We start from the raw sequence: 21,911 nt of genomic DNA on the forward strand, positions 1-21,911 counted from the left end.
ACAGGCATTTGACTACCTGAAGGCTGTGTTAACCACTGCTCCTGTGTTAGCCATCCCAAATGATATCAAACCCTTCAAAGTGGCTGTTGATGCGAGCGATGTGGGCGTAGGTGCAGTGCTTCTACAAGACGACGACGAAGGGCTAGAGCGGCCTATTGGTTATTTTTCAAAGAAATTGAATTCTCACCAGAAAACGTATTTGACGATTGAGAAGGAGACTTTGAGTTTGGTGCTGGCTTTGCAACATTTTCACATTTCTGTGACCAGCAATCCACCTGACACCATTATATGTACTGATCATAATCCTTTGATGTTTTTGGAGCGATTCCGGAATAACAATGCGAGGCTGTTTCACTGGTGTTTGTTGTTACAGCCATTTCATTTTAAAATAGTACATGTGGCAGGACGGGAAAATGTGATAGCCGATGCTTTGTCACAAATGTGATCAATCGAGAAGGATTTCGGTTGGAGGAAGAACAAATAAAAATGGACGATATTATTATACCTGTTTGAGTGTGTTGTTTTCTTTAAATGAAAATGTATATTTACTGTGTGCATTTCTTCGTGGATGGTGCAAAAGTGAAAAATGAAACCATCTTGAAGTTGATGGTTTATTTTTTTTTCTTGGAGGGAGGTGTCATGTGAGAGTACTTTTAAGACATGGATGTTTAAGCAATGTGCCTTTAAGAAAACAGTGATGTCAGAGAGTGGGTGGGGCTGAGGTCAGGTCAGCCGTTTTGCAGGTTTGGTTTTGCAGTTTGAAAGTGCCTGGCTGGTTTTGCTGAGAGCAGCTAAAAAGTGCCTGGCTGGTTTTGCTGAGAGCAGTTTAAAAGTTGAAAGCCAGGTTTGAGAAAGCAGCGTGGGTGTGTCTGTGGGTTTCCAGAGAGCTGCATGAAGAAAGCAAGGTGCTGGAGCTGAAGTCACCCAAGCTAATATATCACTGCCATTCTACAGAAAATATATATATCCTATAACCTGATGTGATTCTGTTTAAAGGTGTTACGTCTCTTGGAAGTTTGAAGGAAGATTTTAAGGAGTTATTTATTGTTGCAATATTTTCTGAGTTATCTTTGAAGTAAAGGGGTGTTAAGAGATCCAATGTTTATTTAAGATGTTAAGTTGAGTTCATGGAATAAGCAGTGTTTTGTGTTTAAAAACCCACTTGTCCATAATTGTAATCCCACACCTAGGGAACAAGCCGTGTGCTAGGAAAAGCAACAAATCCATTAAAGGGAGAGGTTGGTTGAACTCCATGATACATTTTGGGGTTTTGAAAACACCTCGCCCCTAACAGTCTGCTTTACTTTTGTTTTAGGCTGTTTGCTACAGGGTGTGGTTAGTTTTGTTTTGAGAGCTGGATAGCTGCAGGCAAAGCCAGGAGCTGCATGGGGATCTCTCTCTGCAAACAAAAGACTGTCTCCAAATCATTTGGGTGATTTCGAAGTGCTGACCGCTCTCAATAGTGAATTAAAACCTGATCTCTGTATTAAAAAGGGTTTTTTGTCTTCCGGATGTTGTTTGGGAATTTATTAAGGGCTATCTATCGAGTACTGTATTCATTGGGGATTTATTGGTGTTGATAGTTGTTCAGATGTTTACTGTGGGTTTATAAAGTGTTAACTGGTTTCATAAATAAACATTGTTTTAATTTAAAAGTACTGTAAAGCTCTGCTGTCCCACACCTGTAGAGTGGGCCGTGTGCTCTCCATACCACAATCTAGTAAATGTCGTGGGTCAGGTGAACTCCATGATACACTCTGGGGTTCTCTAAACCCTGGCCCATAACAACATACAGTCAGTGTATTTTCGGGACTCTCTCTGTTGCCTGTCCACATACAGGCAGGTATTTTCTGGACTATCTCTGTTACCTGTACACACACAGTCAGTATAGTTTCTGGACTCCCTCTTTTATCTGTACACAGACAGTCAGTGTAGATTTCGGACTCTCTCTGTTACCTGTCCACATACAGTGTAGATTTTGGACTCTCTCTGTTACCTGTCCACATACACTGTAGATTTTGGACTCTCTCTGTTACCTGTCCACAAAGAGTGTAGATTTTGGACTCTCTCTGTTACCTGTCCACATACACTGTAGATTTTGGACTCTCTCTGTTACCTGTCCACATACAGTGTAGATTTTGGACTCTCTGTTACCTGTCCACAAAGAGTGTAGATTTTGTACTCTCTCTGTTACCTGTCCACATACAGTGTAGATTTTGCACTCTCTCTTCTACCTGTACACATACAGTCAGTGTAGATTTTGGACTCTCTCTGTTACCTGTCCACATACAGTCAGTGTAGATTTTGGACTCTCTCTGTTACTTGTCCACATACAGTCAGTGTAGATTTTGGACGCTCTCTGTTACTTGTCCACATACAATGTAGATTTTGGACTCTCTCTGTTACCCGTCCACAATCAGTCAGTTTAGATTTTGGACTGTCTCTGTTACCTGTCCATATACCGTGTAGGTTACGGACTCTCTCTGTTACCTATCCACATACAGTCAGTGTAGTTTCTGGACTTTCTCTGTTACCTGTCCACATACAATGTAGATTTTGGAGTCTCTCTGTTACCTATCCACATACAGTGTAGATTTTGGAGTCTCTCTGTTACCTGCGTTCTGGCCCAGGTGAGTCGAGCTGAGGGCGGGGCTGCAGTGTCTCCAGCGCGCTGACGTCACAATGCGGTTGCCAAGTGAGCGGACCAGGTTGCAACATTCAGCTGAAGGGCCGGTGCCCGGGCGGCAGCACATGTCTCTTCACAGCAGCGACTCTCCATGGTTACCAGGCCGCTTCTCCTCAGCTTCCTGCTAGTCACCGCATCTGTACAGCTCAGAGCAAATGTACAAGCAGCCCAAGGCTCCGCTCGAAGAAGTGAGTGATGTTGCACCCTCCCTTTTCTGAACGCAACAACTCATAATCGCGCGAATGCTGGATGCCAGAAGCAAGTCACCTCTGCAAAGGGAACAGTAATATGTTCATTCTTCCCCCGCAGGTTCCAGATCTCCGCCTGTCTATCATGTGGAGGAGCCGCCCATCGCTGTCATCGAAGAAGATTATCCATCAAGTGGTAAGGCATTGGAGCAAGGGCATTGCACAATAAGGAGTAAAGCTTCCCAATATCCCTGAAATCTGCACAATCGCTCTTTAAATGAACGTTGGGGGCTGGATATTCAACTTGGACAGAATTGCAAAGCACCTTTGAATTCTACACCAATGAAAATCAATATCAAATGGGGCATATGGGGGTGGTAGGTGCCTGGTCACCATCCCTGACCAATTCGGTCTCTACCATGTCACCTGCCCCTCCCCACCTCATAGAACATAGAACATCGAAAATATGTTCCTTCATTCATCATCCTTCATTTTGAAAAAAAAATGCTAAAGCTCTTTGGGTTGCCAAATGATGGGCCACACTAGGATGGCAGCTTTTCACCTTCTGTGACCACAGCAAGAAAGCAATTCTATAAAAAATTCTCATGGCTTGTAATTGTGTCTGGCCCATTCCGCCAACTAGTGGGTGCCAAACATTGTCTATAATATTGTTCTGTCAGCAAATTTAATAGAGGCAATAACCTATTGAAAGTAAAGGGGTTAATTCCTGAATGAGGTAACAGACAGGGTCTTGTGTTTGGACGTTACTTTCAGCAGCAATATCATCCATATTAAAATTGGTGTTGGCAAACCTCTTTTTGTTAACAAATGGTCATCAACATTATGGATAGAGGATTGGCTGACTGGCAGAAGGCAGACAGGCTAAAGGGGTCTTTTTCAGAATGGCAGCCGGTGACTAGTGGAGTGCCTCAAAGCTCTGTGCTGGGAGAACAACTTTTCACATTAATATATATTAATGATCTGGAAGAAGGGACTGAAGTCACTGTAGTTAAGTTAGCAGATGATACAAAGATTTGTAGAGGGACAGGTAGCGTAGAAGAAGCAAGATGGCTGAAGAAGGATTTGGACAGGCGAGGAGAGTGGGCAAAGAAGTGGCAGATGGAAAAGTGTGAGGTTGTGCACTTTGGAAGGAGGAATGGAGGCTTAAACTATTTTCTAAATGGAGAAATGCTTAGGAAATCAGAAGGACAAAGGGACTTGGGAGTCCTTGTTCACGATTCTCTTCAGGTAAACGTGCAGGCTCAGTTGGCAGTTAGGAAGGCAAATGCAATGCTAGCGTTCATGTCGAGAGGGCTAGAATACAAGAGCAGGGATGTACTTCTGAGGCTGTATAAGGCTCTGGTCAGACCCAATTTGGAGTATTGTGAGCAGTTTTGGCCCCGTATCTGAGGAAGGATGTGCTGGCCTTGGAATGGGTCCAGAGGAGATTCACAAGAATGATCCCTGGAATGAAGAGCTTGTCGTATGAGGAATGGTTGGGGAATTGGGTCTGTACTCGGAGTATACAGGGGCTGTTTAGCACAGGGCTAAATCACTGGCTTTGAAAGCAGACCAAGGCAGGCCAGCAGCACGGTGCGATTCCCGTAACAGCCTCCCTGAACAGGCGCCAGAATGTGGCGACTAGGGGCTTTTCACAGTAACTTCATTTGAAGCCTACTTGTGACAATAAACGATTTTCATTTTCACAAGGATGAGGGGGAATGTTATTGAAACTTACTTGATACTGCGAGGTCTGGATAGAGTGGACGTGGAGAGGATGTTTCCACTTGTAGAAAAAACTAGAAGCAGAGGACACAATTTCAGACTAAAGGGATGATCCTTTAAAACTGAGATGAGGAGGAATTTCTTCAGCCAGAGAGTGGTGAATCTGTGGAACTCTTTGCCGCAGAAGGAGGCCAAATCACTGAGCGTCTTTAAGCAGATAGATAGGTTCTTGATCAATAAGGGGATCGGGGTTATGGGGAGAAGGCAAGAAAGTGGGGATGAGAAAAATATAAGCCTGATTGAATGATGGAGCAGACTCGATGGACCAAGTGGCCTAATTCTGCTCCTATGTCTTCTGGTCTTATGGTCTAACAAGTTGCATCACTCATATTCTGTTTTGGTGAATGCCAATGCTTGATCTCCTAGTTTTGCCTCCATAGGGCGGTGGGTGTACCATGCCGCATGGACTGCAATGGTTCAAAAAGGTGGCTCATCACCCACTTCTCAAGTGGCATTTTGGGATGTGTATCTTGTGACACCCACATTCTGCGAAAGACGAACAAATAGATAGAAGGAAGCACAGGAAAGGAGAGTATAACTGGCAGGGAGAAATGAGAAAAAATGGATTCAAATGGAGAGAGATCCATCTATATGCAGGCATCTACCGCTGGGTTCGAAAGACAATTTGTGTATTTTGAGGGGAACCACTCTCTTGTCAAGCATGGTTGGCCAGGAATATCTCCAACTCTTGATGCCATGGGCATGTTGGACAGATTAGCAAATCGATTATCAGCTTGTCTGCCTGTGTCATTAATGCTCTTTCTGTGGCCTACAAGTCCACAGGCTGGAGTTTCAGGATTGCAGGCAGGTACACTGCCCACTGAGCCATAGGAGCAGAGCGAGGCAGGGGCGGTGATACTCCGAATTCCTACAGCACAGATGGAGGCCATTTGGCCCACTGCGTCTGTGCTGGCCCTTCTGCCAGTGCAACTCAGCTAGTCCCACCGCCGCTCCTTTTCAACATAACCCGGCAAATTGTTTCCCCTTCAGATCATGAACCAATTCCCTTTTTAAAGCACTGATTGACTCCGCCACCACTACATTCCCAGGCAGTGCATTAGAAACCCTAACCAATCACAGCCTAAAAGAACTTTTCCTCATGTCGCCTCTGATGCTTTTCTCTATTCAGTGCCCTCTTGTTCTCGACTCTTGCACCAAAGGGAGCAGTTTCTCTCCATCTACTCCAACCAGACTTTGATTTTGAATGCCTTTCTCACATCTCCTGTCAACCTTCTCCCCTGTAGTGAGAACAGCCCCAGCTTTTCCAATCCTATCCACATGACTGAAGTCTCTCATTATCGGAGTTTCTGCACCCTATCTGACACCGTCATGTCCTCCTTAAAGAATAGTGCCCAGAATTGGAGGCAATACTCCAGGTGACACTGAGCCAGTATATTTGAAGCTTGGCTGCGACTATCTTGCATTTGTACTCTCTGCCTTTATTTATAAAGCCCAGGATTCTGCTTTCTCAACCTGTCCTGCCTTATTCAGTGGTTTGTGCACAAATGACACCAGAATAGCCAATGCTCTTCCTTTGTTTAAGAAGGGTAGCAAGGATAATCCAGGGAACTACAGGCCGGTGAGCCTTATGTCAGTGGTAGGGAAATTACTGGAGAGAATTCTTCGAGACAGGATCTACTCCCATTTGGAAGCAAATGGATGTATTAGCGAGAGGCAGCATGATTTTGTGAAGGGGAGGTCGTGTCTCACTAACTTGATAGAGTTTTTCGAGGAGGTCACTAAGATGATTGATGCAGGTAGGGCAGTGGATGTTGTCTATATGGACTTCAGTAAGGCCTTTGACAAGGTCCCTCATGGCAGACTGGTAGAAAAGGTGAAGTCACACGGGATCAGACGTGAGCTAGCAAGATGGATACAGAACTGGCTAGGTCATAGAAGGCAGAGAGTAGCAATGGAAGGATGCTTTTCTGATTGGAGGGCTGTGACCAATGGTGTCCCACAGGGATCAGTGCTGGGACCTTTGCTGTTCATAGTACATCTAAATGATTTGGAGGAAAATGTAACTGGTCTGATTAGTAAGTTTGCGGATGACACAAAGGTTGGTGGAATTGCGGATAGCGATGAGGACTGTCAGAGGATACAGCAGGATTTAGACCGTTTGGAGACTTGGGCAGAGAGATGGCAGATGGAGTTTAATCTGGACAAATGTGAGGTAATGCATTTTGGAAGATCTAATGCAGGTAGGGAATAAACAGTGAATGGTAGAACCCTCAAGAGTATTGAAAGTCAAAGAGAGATCTTGGTGTGTACGGTCCACAGGTCATTGAAAGGGGCAACACAGATGGCAAAGGTAGTTAAGAAGGCATACGGCATGCTTGCCTTCATTGGCTGGGGCATTGAGTATAAAAATCGGCAAGTCATGTTGCAACTGTACAGAACCTTAGTTAGGCCACACTTGGAGTATAGTGTTCAATTCTGGTCGCCACACTACCAGAAGGATGTGGAGGCTTTAGAGGGGGTGCAGAAGTGATTTACCAGAATGTTGCCTGGTATGGAGGGCATTAGCTATGAGGAGCGGTTGCATAAACTTGGTTTGTTCTCACTGGAACGACGGAGGTTGAGGGGCGACCTGATAGAGGTCTACAAAATTATGAGGGGCATAGACAGATTGGATAGTCAGAAGCTTTTCCCCAGGGTAGAGGGGTCAATTACTCGGGGGCATAGGTTTAAGGTGCGAGGGGCAAGGTTTAGAGGAGATGTACGAGGTAAGTTTTTTTACACAGAGGGTAGTGGGTGCCTGGAACTCGCTGCCAGAGGAGGTGGTGGAAGCAGGGACGATAGTGACATTTAAGGGGCATCTTGACAAATACATGAATAGGATGGGAATAGAGGGATACGGACCCCGGAAGTGTAGAAGATTTTAGTTTAGACGGGCAGCATGGTCGGCGCAGGCTTGGAGGGCCGAAGGGCCTGTTTCTGTGCTGTACTTTTCTTTGTTCCTTGTTCTTTGTTTCTCCCTCTGCTACTGCAGCCCCCTTTAGAATTGCATCCTTCAGTTTATCATCCCGTTCCTTGTTCTGCATTACGTTTCATCTGCCACTTGTCCACCCATTCGACCAAGCCCGTCTGTCACCTCTTGAAGTCGATCACCATCCTCCCTGTAGTTTGTAATACTTCATAGTTTTCTGTTACTGGAAATGTTGATGTTGTGCCTTGGTCTGAATCATTAATATCGAATAAGCAGTACCGGGTCCTAACATGACCCCGCAGGGAACTCCACGATAAACCTCTCTCCAGTCTGAAAAACAAACCCCCCAATGCTACTCTCTGTTTCTTGTCACTCAGCCTACTTTGTATTTAAGTTCTCACTCTCCTTTAATGTTTCCCTTTGCTGACTATTTTGTGGCACTTTTTCTAACTTGTTTTGGGAGTCCCAGTCCACCATGTCAGCCACATATCCTCATCAACCCTCTCTGTTATCTTAAAAAATCTCTCACATTTTTCTTTTAATCAATAACATTGATTCATTCCTGCAGACGACACTGATAAATTGTGAGGATAATGCTGAAGAATTCTTACAGATTGTGTAAATACACTCTTGGGAACAATGTGGATATATTCTTAGGGATGGTGCTAATCAACCTTGAGAACAACTTTAGAGCATTCTTAGTGAGCATGTGAGAACAACATTCATTAATTTTTAGGCATGACAGATGCATTCTGAGGACAAGTTTGGTTAATTTTCTGAGGAATACTGATAATACATTTGAGAACATTGAAGACTCAAGTGGAAAACAAATGCATTGTTAGGATAAAGATTGGCGTCCTTCCATTTGCGAGAGATAGTGGAATGCAGCCTCAGAATTTTGGTGGGGTCAGCTGAGTTCATTTGCTACATTTCTTTTGACGGTGGACAAGCTGATTCTGGAAAGGTAAAGTCTGTCATAAGTTCTAGACGTGAAGCTGTTAGCACAGTGGGCTAAACAGCTGGCTTGTGATGCAGAATAAGGCCAGCAGAGCAGGTTCAATTCCCGTACCAGCCTCCCCGAACAGGCGCCGGAATGTGGCGACTAGGGGCTTTTCACAGTAACTCCATTGAAGCCTACTTTTGACAATAAGCGATTATGATTGTTAGATAACACTGGCAGCTTGGTAATAATAATAATCTTTATTAGTGTCACAAGTAGGCTTACATTAACACTGCAATGAAGTTACTGTGAAAATCCCCTAGTCGCCACATTCCGCCGCCTGTTCGGGTACACTGAGGGAGAATTCAGAATGTCCAATTCACCTAACAAGCATGTCTTTCGTGACTTGTGGGAGGAAACCGGAGCACCCGGAAGAAACCCTCGCCCTATCCCTAAAACCCCAGCTAACCTTTTTGGACACTATTTAGCGTGGCCAATCCACCTAACCTGCACATCTTTGAACCGTGGGTGGAAACTGGAGCACCCGGAGGAAACCCACGCACACACGGGGAGAACATGCAGACTCCGCACAGACAGTGACCCGGGCCGGCAATCAAACCCGGGTTTGTGGGGCTGTGAAGCATCAGTGCTAACCACTGTACTCCAGGGATGCATGTTGGCACTGCCAGGGTGGGAGAGGCACTGCCAGCGTGCCCAGGTGGCACTGCCAGGCTGGCGATGCCCAGGTGCAAGGTTGCATATGCTGGGGATCGGGCCCGGGGGCGTCCTGCCATTGTGAGGGGGGTACGAGGACACCCTAATCGGTAGTTGGGGCGTTTGTGGGGGTGTGTGATCCAGAATGGAGTCTCAAGAGATCGGGATGACATTTAAAAATTAAACAAAGGTAAAAAAGTGGGGAGTTCCTCACAGAAGCCCCCAAAAGTCCCGTTTGAAAGCGGGGTCTTTCTTGGCGTTCGAGGCTCCGAGAAACACCTCACTATTCGCGCCCAAAACAGGACTCTATTTTTTTTTTGTTAAATCGCACCCGTGGTCTTGAGAATAATATGAGTGTAGGATGTGGATTATTGGTAAGGAATTCTGAAAATAACCTTGTTGCATGCTGCAGATAATGCTGTATTCTTGTGGGTATCTAACACATTCCTGGGTGTTTTGCTGATTTATTCTTGCTGGAAATGCAGATCCATTCCAAAGATGACATTGGTGCATTATTCAGGACAACGTAGATGCATTTTCCGGGATAAAGGGCAGGATTGTAGTTTAGTCGGGCAGCATGGTCGGCACGGGCTTGGAGGGCCAAAGGGCCTGTTCCTGTGCTGTACTTTTCTTTGTTCTTTGTTCTTTGTATTCTCTCAGCCCAGGCCGGGCCGGAGAATCTTCAGGACAGGTGCGAATCGCGCGGCGCCGCCCTGACGGCGGCTCGCCAATTGTCCGCTCTCCGGAGAATCGGTGCCATTGGCGCCGGTCCGGTCGGCGTGGCGCCGGTCGGGGGCCGCGCCGGCGATTTTCAGGCCGGAATGGGCCAAGCGGCCGCGCAAATAATCCGAGTCCCGCCGATGCTGTCGACGTGTGGTCTTACCCGGCGGGATCTCGGCGTGCATGCATCCGGGGGCAGAATGGTTGGTGGTGGGGGGGGGTTCCATCCCGGAAGGGGGGGGCCTCCGCTGTGGCCTGACCCGTGATCGGGGCCTACCAATCGGCGGGCCGGCCTCTGGGGCTGGGGGCCTCTTTTGTTCCGCTCCGGCCCCTGCAGCCCTTCCTATGTTGCATCGGGGCCGGCGCGGAGAAGGGAGCCACCGCGCGTGCGCGCAATCGCGCTGGTCCCACTGCGCAGACCCACGGCGCCCATCTGTCGCCGGGATCGGCAGCTGGAGCGGCGTGGGTGGCTCCAGGTCCCTGCTGGCCCCCTGTAGTCTCTGCATTCTTAGGGATAAAGTTTTTGTGGAGAATATTGAATTTCCGCCGATAGCGTTGAGGCATAGTATTGATGCAATCTTGGAAACTCTGATGAATACTGAGGGATAGTGATGCATTCTTAGGAATAACACCGGTACTTTCTTGGAAATGACCTTGACACAATCTGTGATTCCAAAGATTTCATTCGTTAATCCCTGAGATGAACGGTGATGCATTCCTTGAGAAAACGATGCATTTCATGAAATAAAGCTGATGGAAGTTTGGGGACAAAGCTGATACATTTTGAGAGAAACAATGATGCTGTTTTTCGGTAATATTGGTGTGCTTTTGGGCATATATATGATGCGGTATTCGGATAATGGTAATGCCAGTACTGATGCATTCTTACAGATAAACTTATTTAAAGTCTTCGAGATAATATCAATGTGTTCTCAGCAGATACATTGTGGAGAACACTGATGTCGTGTTGTGGGTGTTGTATTGGTGGGGAGGATATGCTTGGTGCCTGTTAATTCTGAAGCACCGCCATGGATAACACTGACTCATTTATGTCGACAGCATTGCATTCTTCAGAATAACGTCTTGTTTATAATGGTAATGCAGCAGAGTTTTCTGTTGACCCATGCATGTGGTTGGCATAACTACGTTCTTCACAATGATGCTGCTGTGTTATTCATTATCACCCTGTGGAACTCCAACGATAACATTGATGTTAATTCAATATAACGCTGATGCATTCTGAGGATAACATTGAACATACTCATGCGAAACCTCAGTGGATTGTGGGGGCAACACACACATTCTTGGATACAATGCTGATACACTCTGATTCGTTCTCGGTGAATGACTTGAAGCATTCTCATTCAAAATGTTTTTGTCTTCTTATTGATGATAGTGATGTGTTCATAGAATCCCTGCAGTGCAGAAGGAGGCCATTCGGCCCATTGAACCCTCACCAACCCTCCGAAAGAGCCCCCTACCTTGGCTAACTCCCCCACACTATCCCCATAACTCCACCTAGGGGCAATTTAGCACCGACAATTCTTAGAATCATAGGATCATAGAATTTACAGTGCAAAAGGAGGCCATTTGGCCCATCGAATCTGAACCGGCTCTTGGAAAGAGCACCCCACTCAAACCCACAGCTCCACTTTATCCCCGTAACCCCATCCAAACTTTTTGGACACCAAGGGCAATTTTAGAATGGCCAATCCACCTAACCCGCACATCTTTGGACTGTGGGAGGAAACCGGAGCACCCAGAGGAAACCCACGTGGTCACAGGAAGAATGTGCAAACTCCACACAGACAGTGATCCGAGGCCGGAATCGAACCCGGGTCCCTGGCGCTGTTGAGGCAGCAGTGCTAACCACTGTGCCACCGTGCTGCCCTTTCTTTAATACAATGTCACTGTATTCCCCGCGATCAAGTTGTGCTAACTGGCCGATAGTTGCTGGGTTTGTTCCTGTCCCTTTTTTCTGTTCAAGGATGGAACCTTTGTAATCCTCCAGAGGTCTGACACCAAACTGATATCGAAGGAGGGTTGAAATATTGTGGTCAGAACCTCCACAATCTCCCCTTACCTCGGTCCGTGGCCAACCTCTCAGGATCGAGTTGAAACATTGAAGTTTTCAAAGGGGATAAAAGCAAAATACTAAGGATGCTGGAAATCTGAAATGAAAGCGGCAAGTTCTGGAAAAACTCAGCAGGTCTGGCGGCATCTGTGCAGGGAGAGAAAACGGAGTCAATTTTTCTCTCTCAGAGTTAATGTAACTGCTCCTCGGGACTCCAGATTCTGAACGGGCGAGAGATTATTTCACCCTGGCGGGGGAATCTCAAACATGGAGGCACGGTTTCAGGACAAGAGCACACCCATTTAGCATGGAGGTGCGGAGAAATGTCATCACCTAGCGGATTGTGAATCTTTGGATTCCTCTACCCCAGAGAGTTGTGGACGTTCAGTCACCGAGTGTGTTTCAGGCTGGGTGAGGCGGATTTGTGGTTTCTAAGGGGATCAAGTGAAATGGGGTATGGAATGGCAGAAGTGGCTTCAGAGCTTGTATGGTCTAACCCTCTTCCTATTTCTTCTGTTCTCCCATGTTCAATAAACTTGAGACCACCCAAAACTCTGCCATCCATGTCTTAATTTGCATCAAAACCATTTCAGCCATTCCCCCGTGCTCACTGAACTACATTGGTTGAGCATCATCATTTTAGAATTTTCATCCGGTCGCTCCCTTCCTCTGTAATCACCTCCAGCCCCCAAATCTTCAAATTGTCGCCTTTTGAGCATCCCTAATTTTGGGTGAGCCCTTAGCTGCCTGGGCTCTAAGCTCTGGAAGTCCCTCTGTAAACCTCCACCCTGTCTTGGTCTGTCTCTCTCCCTCTTTAAGACACTCCAAACATCTCAGCTCCTTGACCAAGCTTTTAGCACTCTAGAACCACAGAAAGCATACAGTACAGAAGGGGTGAAAAGATACAGTACTAAAGCCCTACCGCTCGTTTTCCTCTCCCTTCTGTGCAGCAGAGCCACTCGTGGGCCAAGTGCCTGACGGCGCGGGACACGTGTGGTCTCAGTCATGCGGAAACCCAGCGTGGCGGCGCCACATTGTACGCTGCGATTGCTGTAGGTCATGAGCCATGTGCATGCGTGGCCAGCGACATGGCCATTCTCCGGCTGTTTCGGCGCTGGAATCGGGAGTTTCACCCGGCGCTGCTGCTAGCCCCTCACTGGCCCCGGAATCGGTGAGGGTTTCACGCAGATTGTTTGGTCGCACCAGCCCTTGGAAAGAGCACCCTACTAAAGCCCAGACCCCCACCCTATCCCTGTAACCCAGTAACCCCAACTAACCTTTTTGGACACTAAGCAATTTAGCATGGCCAATCCACCTAACCTGCACATCTTTGGACTGTGGGAGGAAACCAGAGCAACCGGAGGAAACCCAAGCAGCCACGGGGAGAACGTGCAGACTCCACACAGACAGTGGCCCAAGCCGGGGATCGAACCTGCGACCCTGGAGCTGTGAAACAACAATGCTAACCACTGTGCTACCGTGCTCAAGTCCTCACCTGTTAATTCAGCTCCTGACTCCTGTTATTTTTCTCAGCAGAAACTCCTCCCATTTATTTCAAAGAACAAAGAACAAAGAAATGTACAGCACTGGAACAGGCCCTTCGGCCCTCCAAGCCCGTGCCGACCATACTGCCCGACTAAACTACAATCTTCTACACTTCCTGGGTCCGTATCCTTCTATCCCCATCCTATTCATATATTTGTCAAGATGCCCCTTAAATATCCCTATCGTCCCTGCTTCCACTACCTCCTCCGGTAGTGAGTTCCAGGCACCCACTACCCTCTGCGTAAAAAACTTGCCTCGTACATCTACTCTAAACTTTGCCCCTCTCACCTTAAACCTATGCCCCCTAGTAATTGACCCCTCTACCCTGGGAAAAAGCCTCTGACTATCCACTCTGTCTATGCCCCTCATAATTTTGTATACCTCTATCAGGTCGCCCCTCAACCTCCTTCGTTCCAGTGAGAACAAACCGAGTTTATTCAATCGCTCCTCATAGCTTATGCCCTCCATACCAGGCAACATTCTGGTAAATCTCTTCTGCACCCTCTCTAAAGCCTCCACATCCTTCTGGTAGTGTGGCGACCAGAATTGAACACTATACTCCAAGTGTGGCCTAACTAAGGTTCTATACAGCTGCAACATGACTTGCCAATTCTTATACTCAATGCCCCGGCCAATGAAGGCAAGCATGCCGTATGCCTTCTTGACTACCTTCTCCACCTGTGTTCCTTGTTTCATCGGTCTCATCGTGGTCAGTGTCAGCCAGATCTTACAACGTTCTTTCCAAATTCCTTCCCAGTGCATTGAGATATCCCACAGCCTGGATCCAACCTGCCATCACACCCTCCAGGCCTCTCAATTGTGATGCCAGGTTGACCCGCACTGATTATCGAATAACAAGAGCTACTGCATTTCTGTTCTGCTCTCCCCCTCCATGTACATAAGAACATAAGAACTAGGAACAGGAGTAGGCCATCTGGCCCCTCGAGCCTGCTCCACCATTCAATGAGATCATGGCTGATCTTTGTGGACTCAGCTCCACTCTCCGGCCCGTACACCATATCCCCGAATCCCTTTATTCTTTAGAAAGGTATCTATCTTTTTCTTAAAAACGTTTAAAGAAGGAGCCTCAACTGCTTCACTGGGCAAGGAATTCCAGAGATTCACAACCCTTTGGGTGAAGAAGTTCCTCCTAAACTCGGTCCTAAATCTACTTCCCCTTATTTTGAGGCTATGCCCCCCAGTTCTGCTTTCCCCGACCAGTGGAAACAACCTGCCCGCATCTATCCTATCTATTCCCTTCATAATTTTATATGTTTCAATAAGATCCCCCCGCATCCTTCTAAACTCCAATGAGTACAGTCCCAGTCTACTCAACCTCTCGTCATAATCTAATCCCCTCAACTCTGGGATCAACCTAGTGAATCTCCTCTGCACTCCCTCCAGTGCCAATATGTCCTTTCTCAGGTAAGGAGACCAAAACTGAACACAATACTCCAGATGTGGCCTCACCAACACCTTATACAATTGCAGCATAACCTCCCTAGTCTTGAACTCCATCCCTCTAGCAATGAAAGACAAAACTCGATTAGCCTTCTTAATCACCTGTTGCACCTGCACACCAACTTTTTGCGACTCGTGCACCAGCACACCCAGGTCCCTCTGCACAGCAGCATGTTTTAACATCTTACCGTTTAAATAATAATCCATTCTGCTGTTATTCCTCCCAAAATGGATAGCCTCACACTTGGCAACATTGAATTCCATCTGCCAGACCCTAGCCCATTCACCTAACCTATCAAAATCCTTCTGCAGACTTCCAGTTTCCTCTGCACTTTTTGCTTTACCACTCATCTTAGTGTCGTCTGCAAACTTTGCCACATTGCACTTGATCCCCAACTCCAAATCGTCTATCTAAGGGAGTGAATTTGAACTGAAATGCCTCGAGGCAAAAATATTTTCTGCAGATGTAGTTCTGTGGGACTGTCACAAACAGCATAGTCCCGACGCACAGCCTGTTGTTCCTGTCAACGTACTTATTTGCTGCTACTTATTGCACTTGTTTATTTGCTAGCAGCAAATTGACATTACATATAATAGATTTATTCGGGATTTGTTAATGCTTCCCAATTTGAATTTGTAATTGATCGTTTTGTTCATTAACGTCTTTGTTTTTGTGTCTCCTCAAATTGTCTCTTATTTATGTCTGCCGGATTTTTATTTATTGCAAATGGGATCCCTTTAACGTTGGTATCATCTATTTGATGCATTTAATCCACTGAGATCTAATTAATTATGCAAATGTATTTACTGACTCACCGACTGTTGCCCCTTTGTTTCAATCACTTTGCACCTCCTTACTCTCTTCTCCAGGTTCCCACTTCAGCAAGCAGCTTCTCCCCACCCTGCTGACAGCTCTGACTAACGTTGGTGTATTGCTGGGGATAATGGGAGTGCATTCTGAAGCCGAGTCTGATGCATTCCGAAAATTCGAGGGGACACAGTGACAGGGTGGGAATATCATTGGGCTGGTAATCTAGCTAATGCTCTGGGCAGGACTTGGGTGTCCCTGGGAAGTTGTCCGTCCGTCGCCCTTGAGCTGAGTGGTTTGCGAGCCCATTTTGGAGGGCAGTTAGAACAAAGAACAAAGAACAGGAACAGGCCCTTCGGCCCTCCAAACCTGCGCCGACCATGCTGCCCGTCTTCACACTTCCTGGGTCCGTATCCCTCTATTCCCATCCTATTCATGTATTTGTCAAGATGCCCCGTAAACGTCACTATCGTCCCTGCTTCCACCACCTCCTCCGACAGCGAGTTCCAGGCACCCACTACCCTCTGTGTAAAAAAATTACATCGTACATCTCCTCTAAACCTTGCCCCTCGCACCTTAAACTTATGCCCCCGAGTAATTGACCCCTCTACCCTGGGGTAAAGCCTCTGACTGTCCACTCTGTCTATGCCCCTCATAATTTTGTAGACCTCTATCAGGTCGCCCCTCAACCTCCATCGTTCTAGTGAGAACAAACCGAGTTTATTCAACCTCTCCTCACAGCTAATGCCCTCCATACCAGGCAACATCCTGGTAAATCTCTTCTGCACCCTCTCTAAAGCCTCCACATCCTTCTGGTAGTGTGGCGACCAGAATTGAACACTAACTCCAAGTGTGGCCTAACTAAGGTTCGATACAGCTGCAACATGACTTGCCAATTCTTATACTCAATGCCCCGGCCAATGAAGGCAAGCATGCCATATGCCTTCTTGACTACCTTCTCCACCTGTGTTGCCCCTTTCAGCGACCTGTGGACCTGTGCACCTATATCTCTCTGACTGTCAATACTTTTGAGTCTTCTACCATTCACTACCTGCATTAGACCCTCTAAAATGCATTACCTCACATTTGTCCGGATTAAACTCCGGGCTTCGGCTGTGATTTTCTCTTATTTTACGGATAGAATGGGGAAGAAAAGAGGGGGCTCCTCCCCTCATCTCTCGTGGTTTTCCCACCTTCCTTCTGCCCCGCCACCCCGGGCTGCGCAGTCTTTTGGTACCTCATCTATCTTGGTGTTTTTAAAAAATTCTCATTCGGTTACTCCCCGTTGCTGGCCTCGAACAGATTTTGGAACAGGCCGACAGATTGCCCCCCAAGTATCCAGGAAGCCTTCCTCTGACCCTCGGGTGGCGTACTTAATCTTCTCCAGGTGGAGAAATTCCGAGAGGTCAGCGAGCCAGTCTGCAGCTGTGGGTGGTGCTGCCGATCGCCAGCCGAGCAGGATTCTCCGGCGTGCGATTAGGGAAGCGAAAGCGAGGGCGTTGGCCCCCTTCCCCATGTGTAACTCTGGCTGCTCCAATACCCCGAAGATTGCCACTGTTGGGCATGGCTTCATCCTCACTCCCACTGAGAAGGCTGCCCAGAACCCAGCAAGTTTGGGGCAAGCCCGAAACATGTGTTTTTGTGTTTTGAGGACATTACCAGTGCGGTAGATAACGGGGAGCCAATGGATGTGGTATATCTGCATTTCCAGAAAGCTATTGACAAGGTGCCACACAAAAGGTTGCTGCATAAGATAAAGATGCATGGCATTAAGGGGAAAGTAGGAGCATGGATAGAGGATTGGTTAATTAATAGAAAGCAAAGAGTGGGGATTAATGGGTGTTTCTCTAGTTGGCAATCAGTAGCTAGTGGTGTCCCTCAGGGATCAGTGTTGGGCCCACAACTGTTCACAATTTACATAGATGATTTGGAGTTGGGGACCAAGGGCAATGTGTCCAAGTTTGCAGACGACACTAAGATAAGTGGTAAAGCAAAAAGTGCAGAGGATACTGGAAGTCTGCAGAGGGATTTGGACAGGCTAAGTGAATGGGCTAGGGTCTGGCAGATGGAATACAATGTTGACAAATGTGAGGTTATCCATTTTGGTAAGAATAACAGCAAAAGGGATTATTATTTAAATGATAAAATATTAAAACATGCTGCTGTGCAGAGAGACCTGGGTGTGCTCGTGCATGAGTCGCAGAAAGTTGGTTTTCAGGTGCAACAGGTGATTAAGAAGGCAAATGGAATTTTGTCCTTCATTGCTAGAGGGATGGAGTTTAAGACTAGGGAGGTTATGCTGCAATTGTATAAGGTGTTAGTGAGACCACACCTGGAGTATTGTGTTCAGTTTTGGTCTCCTTACTTGAGAAAGGACGTACTGGCACTGGAGGGTGTGCAGAGGAGATTCACTAGGTTAATCCCAGAGCTGAAGGGGTTGGATTACGAGGAGAGGTTGAGTAGACTGGGACTGTACTCGTTGGAATTTAGAAGGATGAGGGGGGATCTTATAGAAACATATAAGATTATGAAGGGAATCGATAGGATAGATGCGGGCAGGTTGTTTCCACTGGCGGGTGAAAGCAGAACTAGGGGGCATAGCCTCAAAATAAGGGGAAGTAGATTTAGGACTGAGTTTAGGAGGAACTTCTTCACCCAAAGGGTTGTGAATCTATGGAATTCCTTGCCCAGTGAAGCAGTAGAGGCTCCTTCATTAAATGTTTTTAAGATAAAGATAGATAGTTTTTTGAAGAATAAAGGGATTAAGGGTTATGGTGTTCGGGCCGGAAAGTGGAGCTGAGTCCACAAAAGATCAGCCATGATCTCATTGAATGGCGGAGCAGGCTCGAGGGGCCAGGTGGCCTACTCCTGCTGCTAGTTCTTATGTTCTTATGTTCTTATGTGGGTGTGGTTGGCCAGGCCCCTCTGGCACCGCTCACATTTGTCCTCCACCTCCGGGAAGAACCTGCTCATTCGGGTTCTGGTCAGGTGCGCTCTGCGCACCACTTTGAGCTGCATTAGGCTTAGCCTTGTGCAGGAGGAGGTGGAGTTCACGCTGCTCACTGCTTCGCTCCAGAGTCCCCATCCTACCTCTGTCCCCAGTTCGTCCTCCCATTTTTGTCTGGTCTCGTCCAGGGGGGTCCGGGCTCTGTCCAGTTGCTATCCATATATTTTCCCACATAGCCCCCCCTTCTCGTTGCTTGTGCCTATCAGGTCCTCTAGTAGTGTGGTTTCTGGGCCCCCAGGGCATCCCACTGTCTCTTTGCGGAGGAAGTGTTTTATTTGGAGGTGTCTCATTTCCTGTCCTTTTGCTAGCCTCCACTTCCTCGTCAGTTCGTCTAGTGTCGCCAGTCTGTGCCCTGCGTAGATGTCCTCGACCGTCAATGTGCCCCCATCCCACCTCCATCTTTTGAAGGTGGTATCTAGCATGGCTGGGGGGAATCTGTGATGGCCACATATGGGGGCCATGGGGGACATATTGGTTATCCCGAAGTGTTGTCTGAGCTGGGTCCACGTTCTCAGCGTGGCCGCTACCACTGGGCTTGTTGTGTATCTTGTTGAGGGGGATGGGAGTGCTGCTGTGGCCAGGGCCCGGAGGGTCGTTCCTTTACAGGATGCCTCCTCCATTTGTACCCAATCTTTGTCGGGTTCTTGGACCCAATCCCTCACTCTTTCTGCTGTTGCTGCCCAGTGGTAGTATTGTAGGTTTGGTAAGGCCAAGCCCCCTTTGATTTTCCTTCTTTGCAGTGTCTGTTTGGGAATTCTCGGGTTCTTACCCCTCCCACACAAACGCCATGATTGGACTGTCTACGTTTTGGAAAAAGGCCTTGGGGATGAAGATCGGAATGGATCTAAACAGGAAGAGGAACCTTGGCAGTACGTTCGTCTTGATCGTCTGCACTCTCCCCGCCAGGGAGAGTGGGAGTGAGCCCCACCTTTGACGGTCTCCTCTTACTTCCTCCACCAGGTGGTCAGGTCCCACTTGTGGATCTGTGTCCAGTCTCTGGCTATCTGGATTCCCCAGGTGGCGGTATCTGTTCTGGGCTGTTTTGAACGGTAGCACCTCCAGCTCTCTCCCTCCCCCGTTTGGGTTCACAGGGAATGCCTCGCTTTTGCCCAGGTTAAGTTTGTAGCCCGAGAAGGTTCCAAACTCTTTCAGCATTTGCAGTATTGCCTTCAGTCCCTCCTTTGGCTTCGAGACAGAGAGGAGCAGTTCATCTGCATAGAGTGAGACTCTGCTCTCTGTCTCCTCTCCGGATTCCCTTCCAGCTTTTCGAGTCCCGCAGGGCTATCGCCAGGGGTTTGATCGCTAGCGCGAACAAGAGTGGGGACAGGGGGCAGCCCTGTCTTGTTCCTCTCTGCAGCTGGAAGTATTCAGAGCTGGTGGTGTTAGTTCAGACGCTCGCTTTGGGAGCGTTGTACAGGAGCCTCACCCAGGCGGTGAACCCCGCTCCTCGCCCAAACCGTTCCAGTACCTCGAGGAGGTATTTCCATTCGACTCTGTCGAAGGCCTTTTCTGCGTCCAGGGAGACGATCACCTCTGGTCTTCTCTCCCCTGCGGAGGTCATTATTACGTTCAGCAGCCGCCTGATGTTCGCTGTGAGCTGCCTACCCTTGACAAAGCCGGTTTGGTCCTCTGCGACCACCTCTGGTACACAGCCCGCCAGCCTTTTGACCAGGACCTTTTGCAAGTATTTTCACATCCACGTTCAGCAGTGAAATGGGTCTGTGTGATCCACACTGCGTCAGGTCTTTATCTTTTTTGGGTATCAGTGAAATTGTGGCCTGCGCGAGTGGGGGGGGGGGGGGGGGGGGGGGGGGGGCGGCGGGGGGGGGGGGGGGGGGGGGCGGCAGGGTGTCCCTTGCCAGTGAGTCCGCGAACATGTCCCTTAGATGTGGGGCCAGGACTGGTGCGAATGTTTTGTAGAAGTCTGCCGGGATCCCGCTGGGTCCCGGTGCCTTCCCCGCCTGCATGGAGCTGATGCTCTCCATGATTTCTCCCAGATCTATTGGTGCTTCCAGTTCCCCCCGTCTGTCTTCCCCCACAACTGGTAGTTCCAGTCTGTCTAGGAACTGTTCCATCCCCGCGCTTCCGTTGGGGGGCTTGGAGGCGTACAGTCTCCGGTAGAAGGTCTCGAATGCCCGATTGACCTCCTTTGGTTCTGTCACCAGTCTGCCTCTGCTATCCTTTACCTGCGCTATTTCCCTCGTGGCTGCCTGCTCTCTCAGCTGGTGAGCCAATAGGCAGCCAGCCTTGTTTCCGTGTTCGTAGAAGGTCTCCCGTGTCTGGCGGAGTTGGTACACTGCTTTCCTAGTGGATAGCAGGTTAAAGTCCATTTGCAGCTTTTTCCACTCCGCCAGCAGCTGGCTGTCAATATTCCTGAGGGTTCTACCATTCACTGTATATTCCCTCCCTGTATTAAACCTTCCAAAATGCATTACCTCACATTTGTCCGGATTAAACTCCATCTGCCATCTCTCCGCCCAAGTCTCCAAACGATCTAAATCCTGCTGTATCCCCTCATCGTCCTCATCGCTATCCGCAATTCCACCAACCTTTGTGTCGTCTGCAAACTTACTAATCAGACCAGTTACATTTTCCTCCAAATCATTTATATATACTACAAACAGCAAAGGTCCCAGCACTGATCCCTGTGGAACACCACTAGTCACAGCCCTCCAATCAGAAAAGCACCCTTCCATTGCTACTCTCTGCCTTCTATGACCTAGCCAGTTCTGTATCCACCTTGCCAGCTCACCCCTGATCCCATGTGACTTCACCTTTTGTACCAGTCTGCCATGAGGGACCTTGTCAACCGCCTTACTGAAGTCCATATAGACAACATCCACTGCCCTACCTGCATCAATCATCTTTGTGACCTCCTTGAAAACCTCTATCAAGTTAGTGAGACACGACCTCCCCGCCACAGAACCGTGCTGCCTCTCGCTAATATGTCCATTTGCTTCCAAATGGGAATAGATACTGTCTCGAAGAATTCTCTCCAGTAATTTCCCTACCACTGACGTAAGGCTCACTGACCTGTAGTTCCCTGGATTATCC

General features: G+C 47.9%; 1 protein-coding gene across 9 annotated transcripts in view; it reads left to right on the top strand.

Annotated features, from left to right (window-relative positions):
• Positions 1-2,737: 2,737 nt before the first annotated feature.
• Positions 2,738-21,911, top strand: part of LOC140421308 (uncharacterized) — an 834,768-nt gene continuing 815,594 nt past the window's right edge. For all 9 annotated transcript variants that reach the window (XM_072505936.1, XM_072505941.1, XM_072505940.1 and 6 more), the window contains exons 1-2: positions 2,738-2,874; positions 2,996-3,070. In XM_072505936.1, coding sequence (XP_072362037.1) covers positions 2,778-2,874; positions 2,996-3,070 — 172 coding nt within the window. In that variant the 5' untranslated portion in view covers positions 2,738-2,777. The remainder of the gene's footprint in view (positions 2,875-2,995; positions 3,071-21,911) is intronic.

This window comes from Scyliorhinus torazame, chromosome 5 (assembly GCF_047496885.1).
Source record: "Scyliorhinus torazame isolate Kashiwa2021f chromosome 5, sScyTor2.1, whole genome shotgun sequence".
Lineage (NCBI taxonomy): Eukaryota > Metazoa > Chordata > Chondrichthyes > Carcharhiniformes > Scyliorhinidae > Scyliorhinus > Scyliorhinus torazame.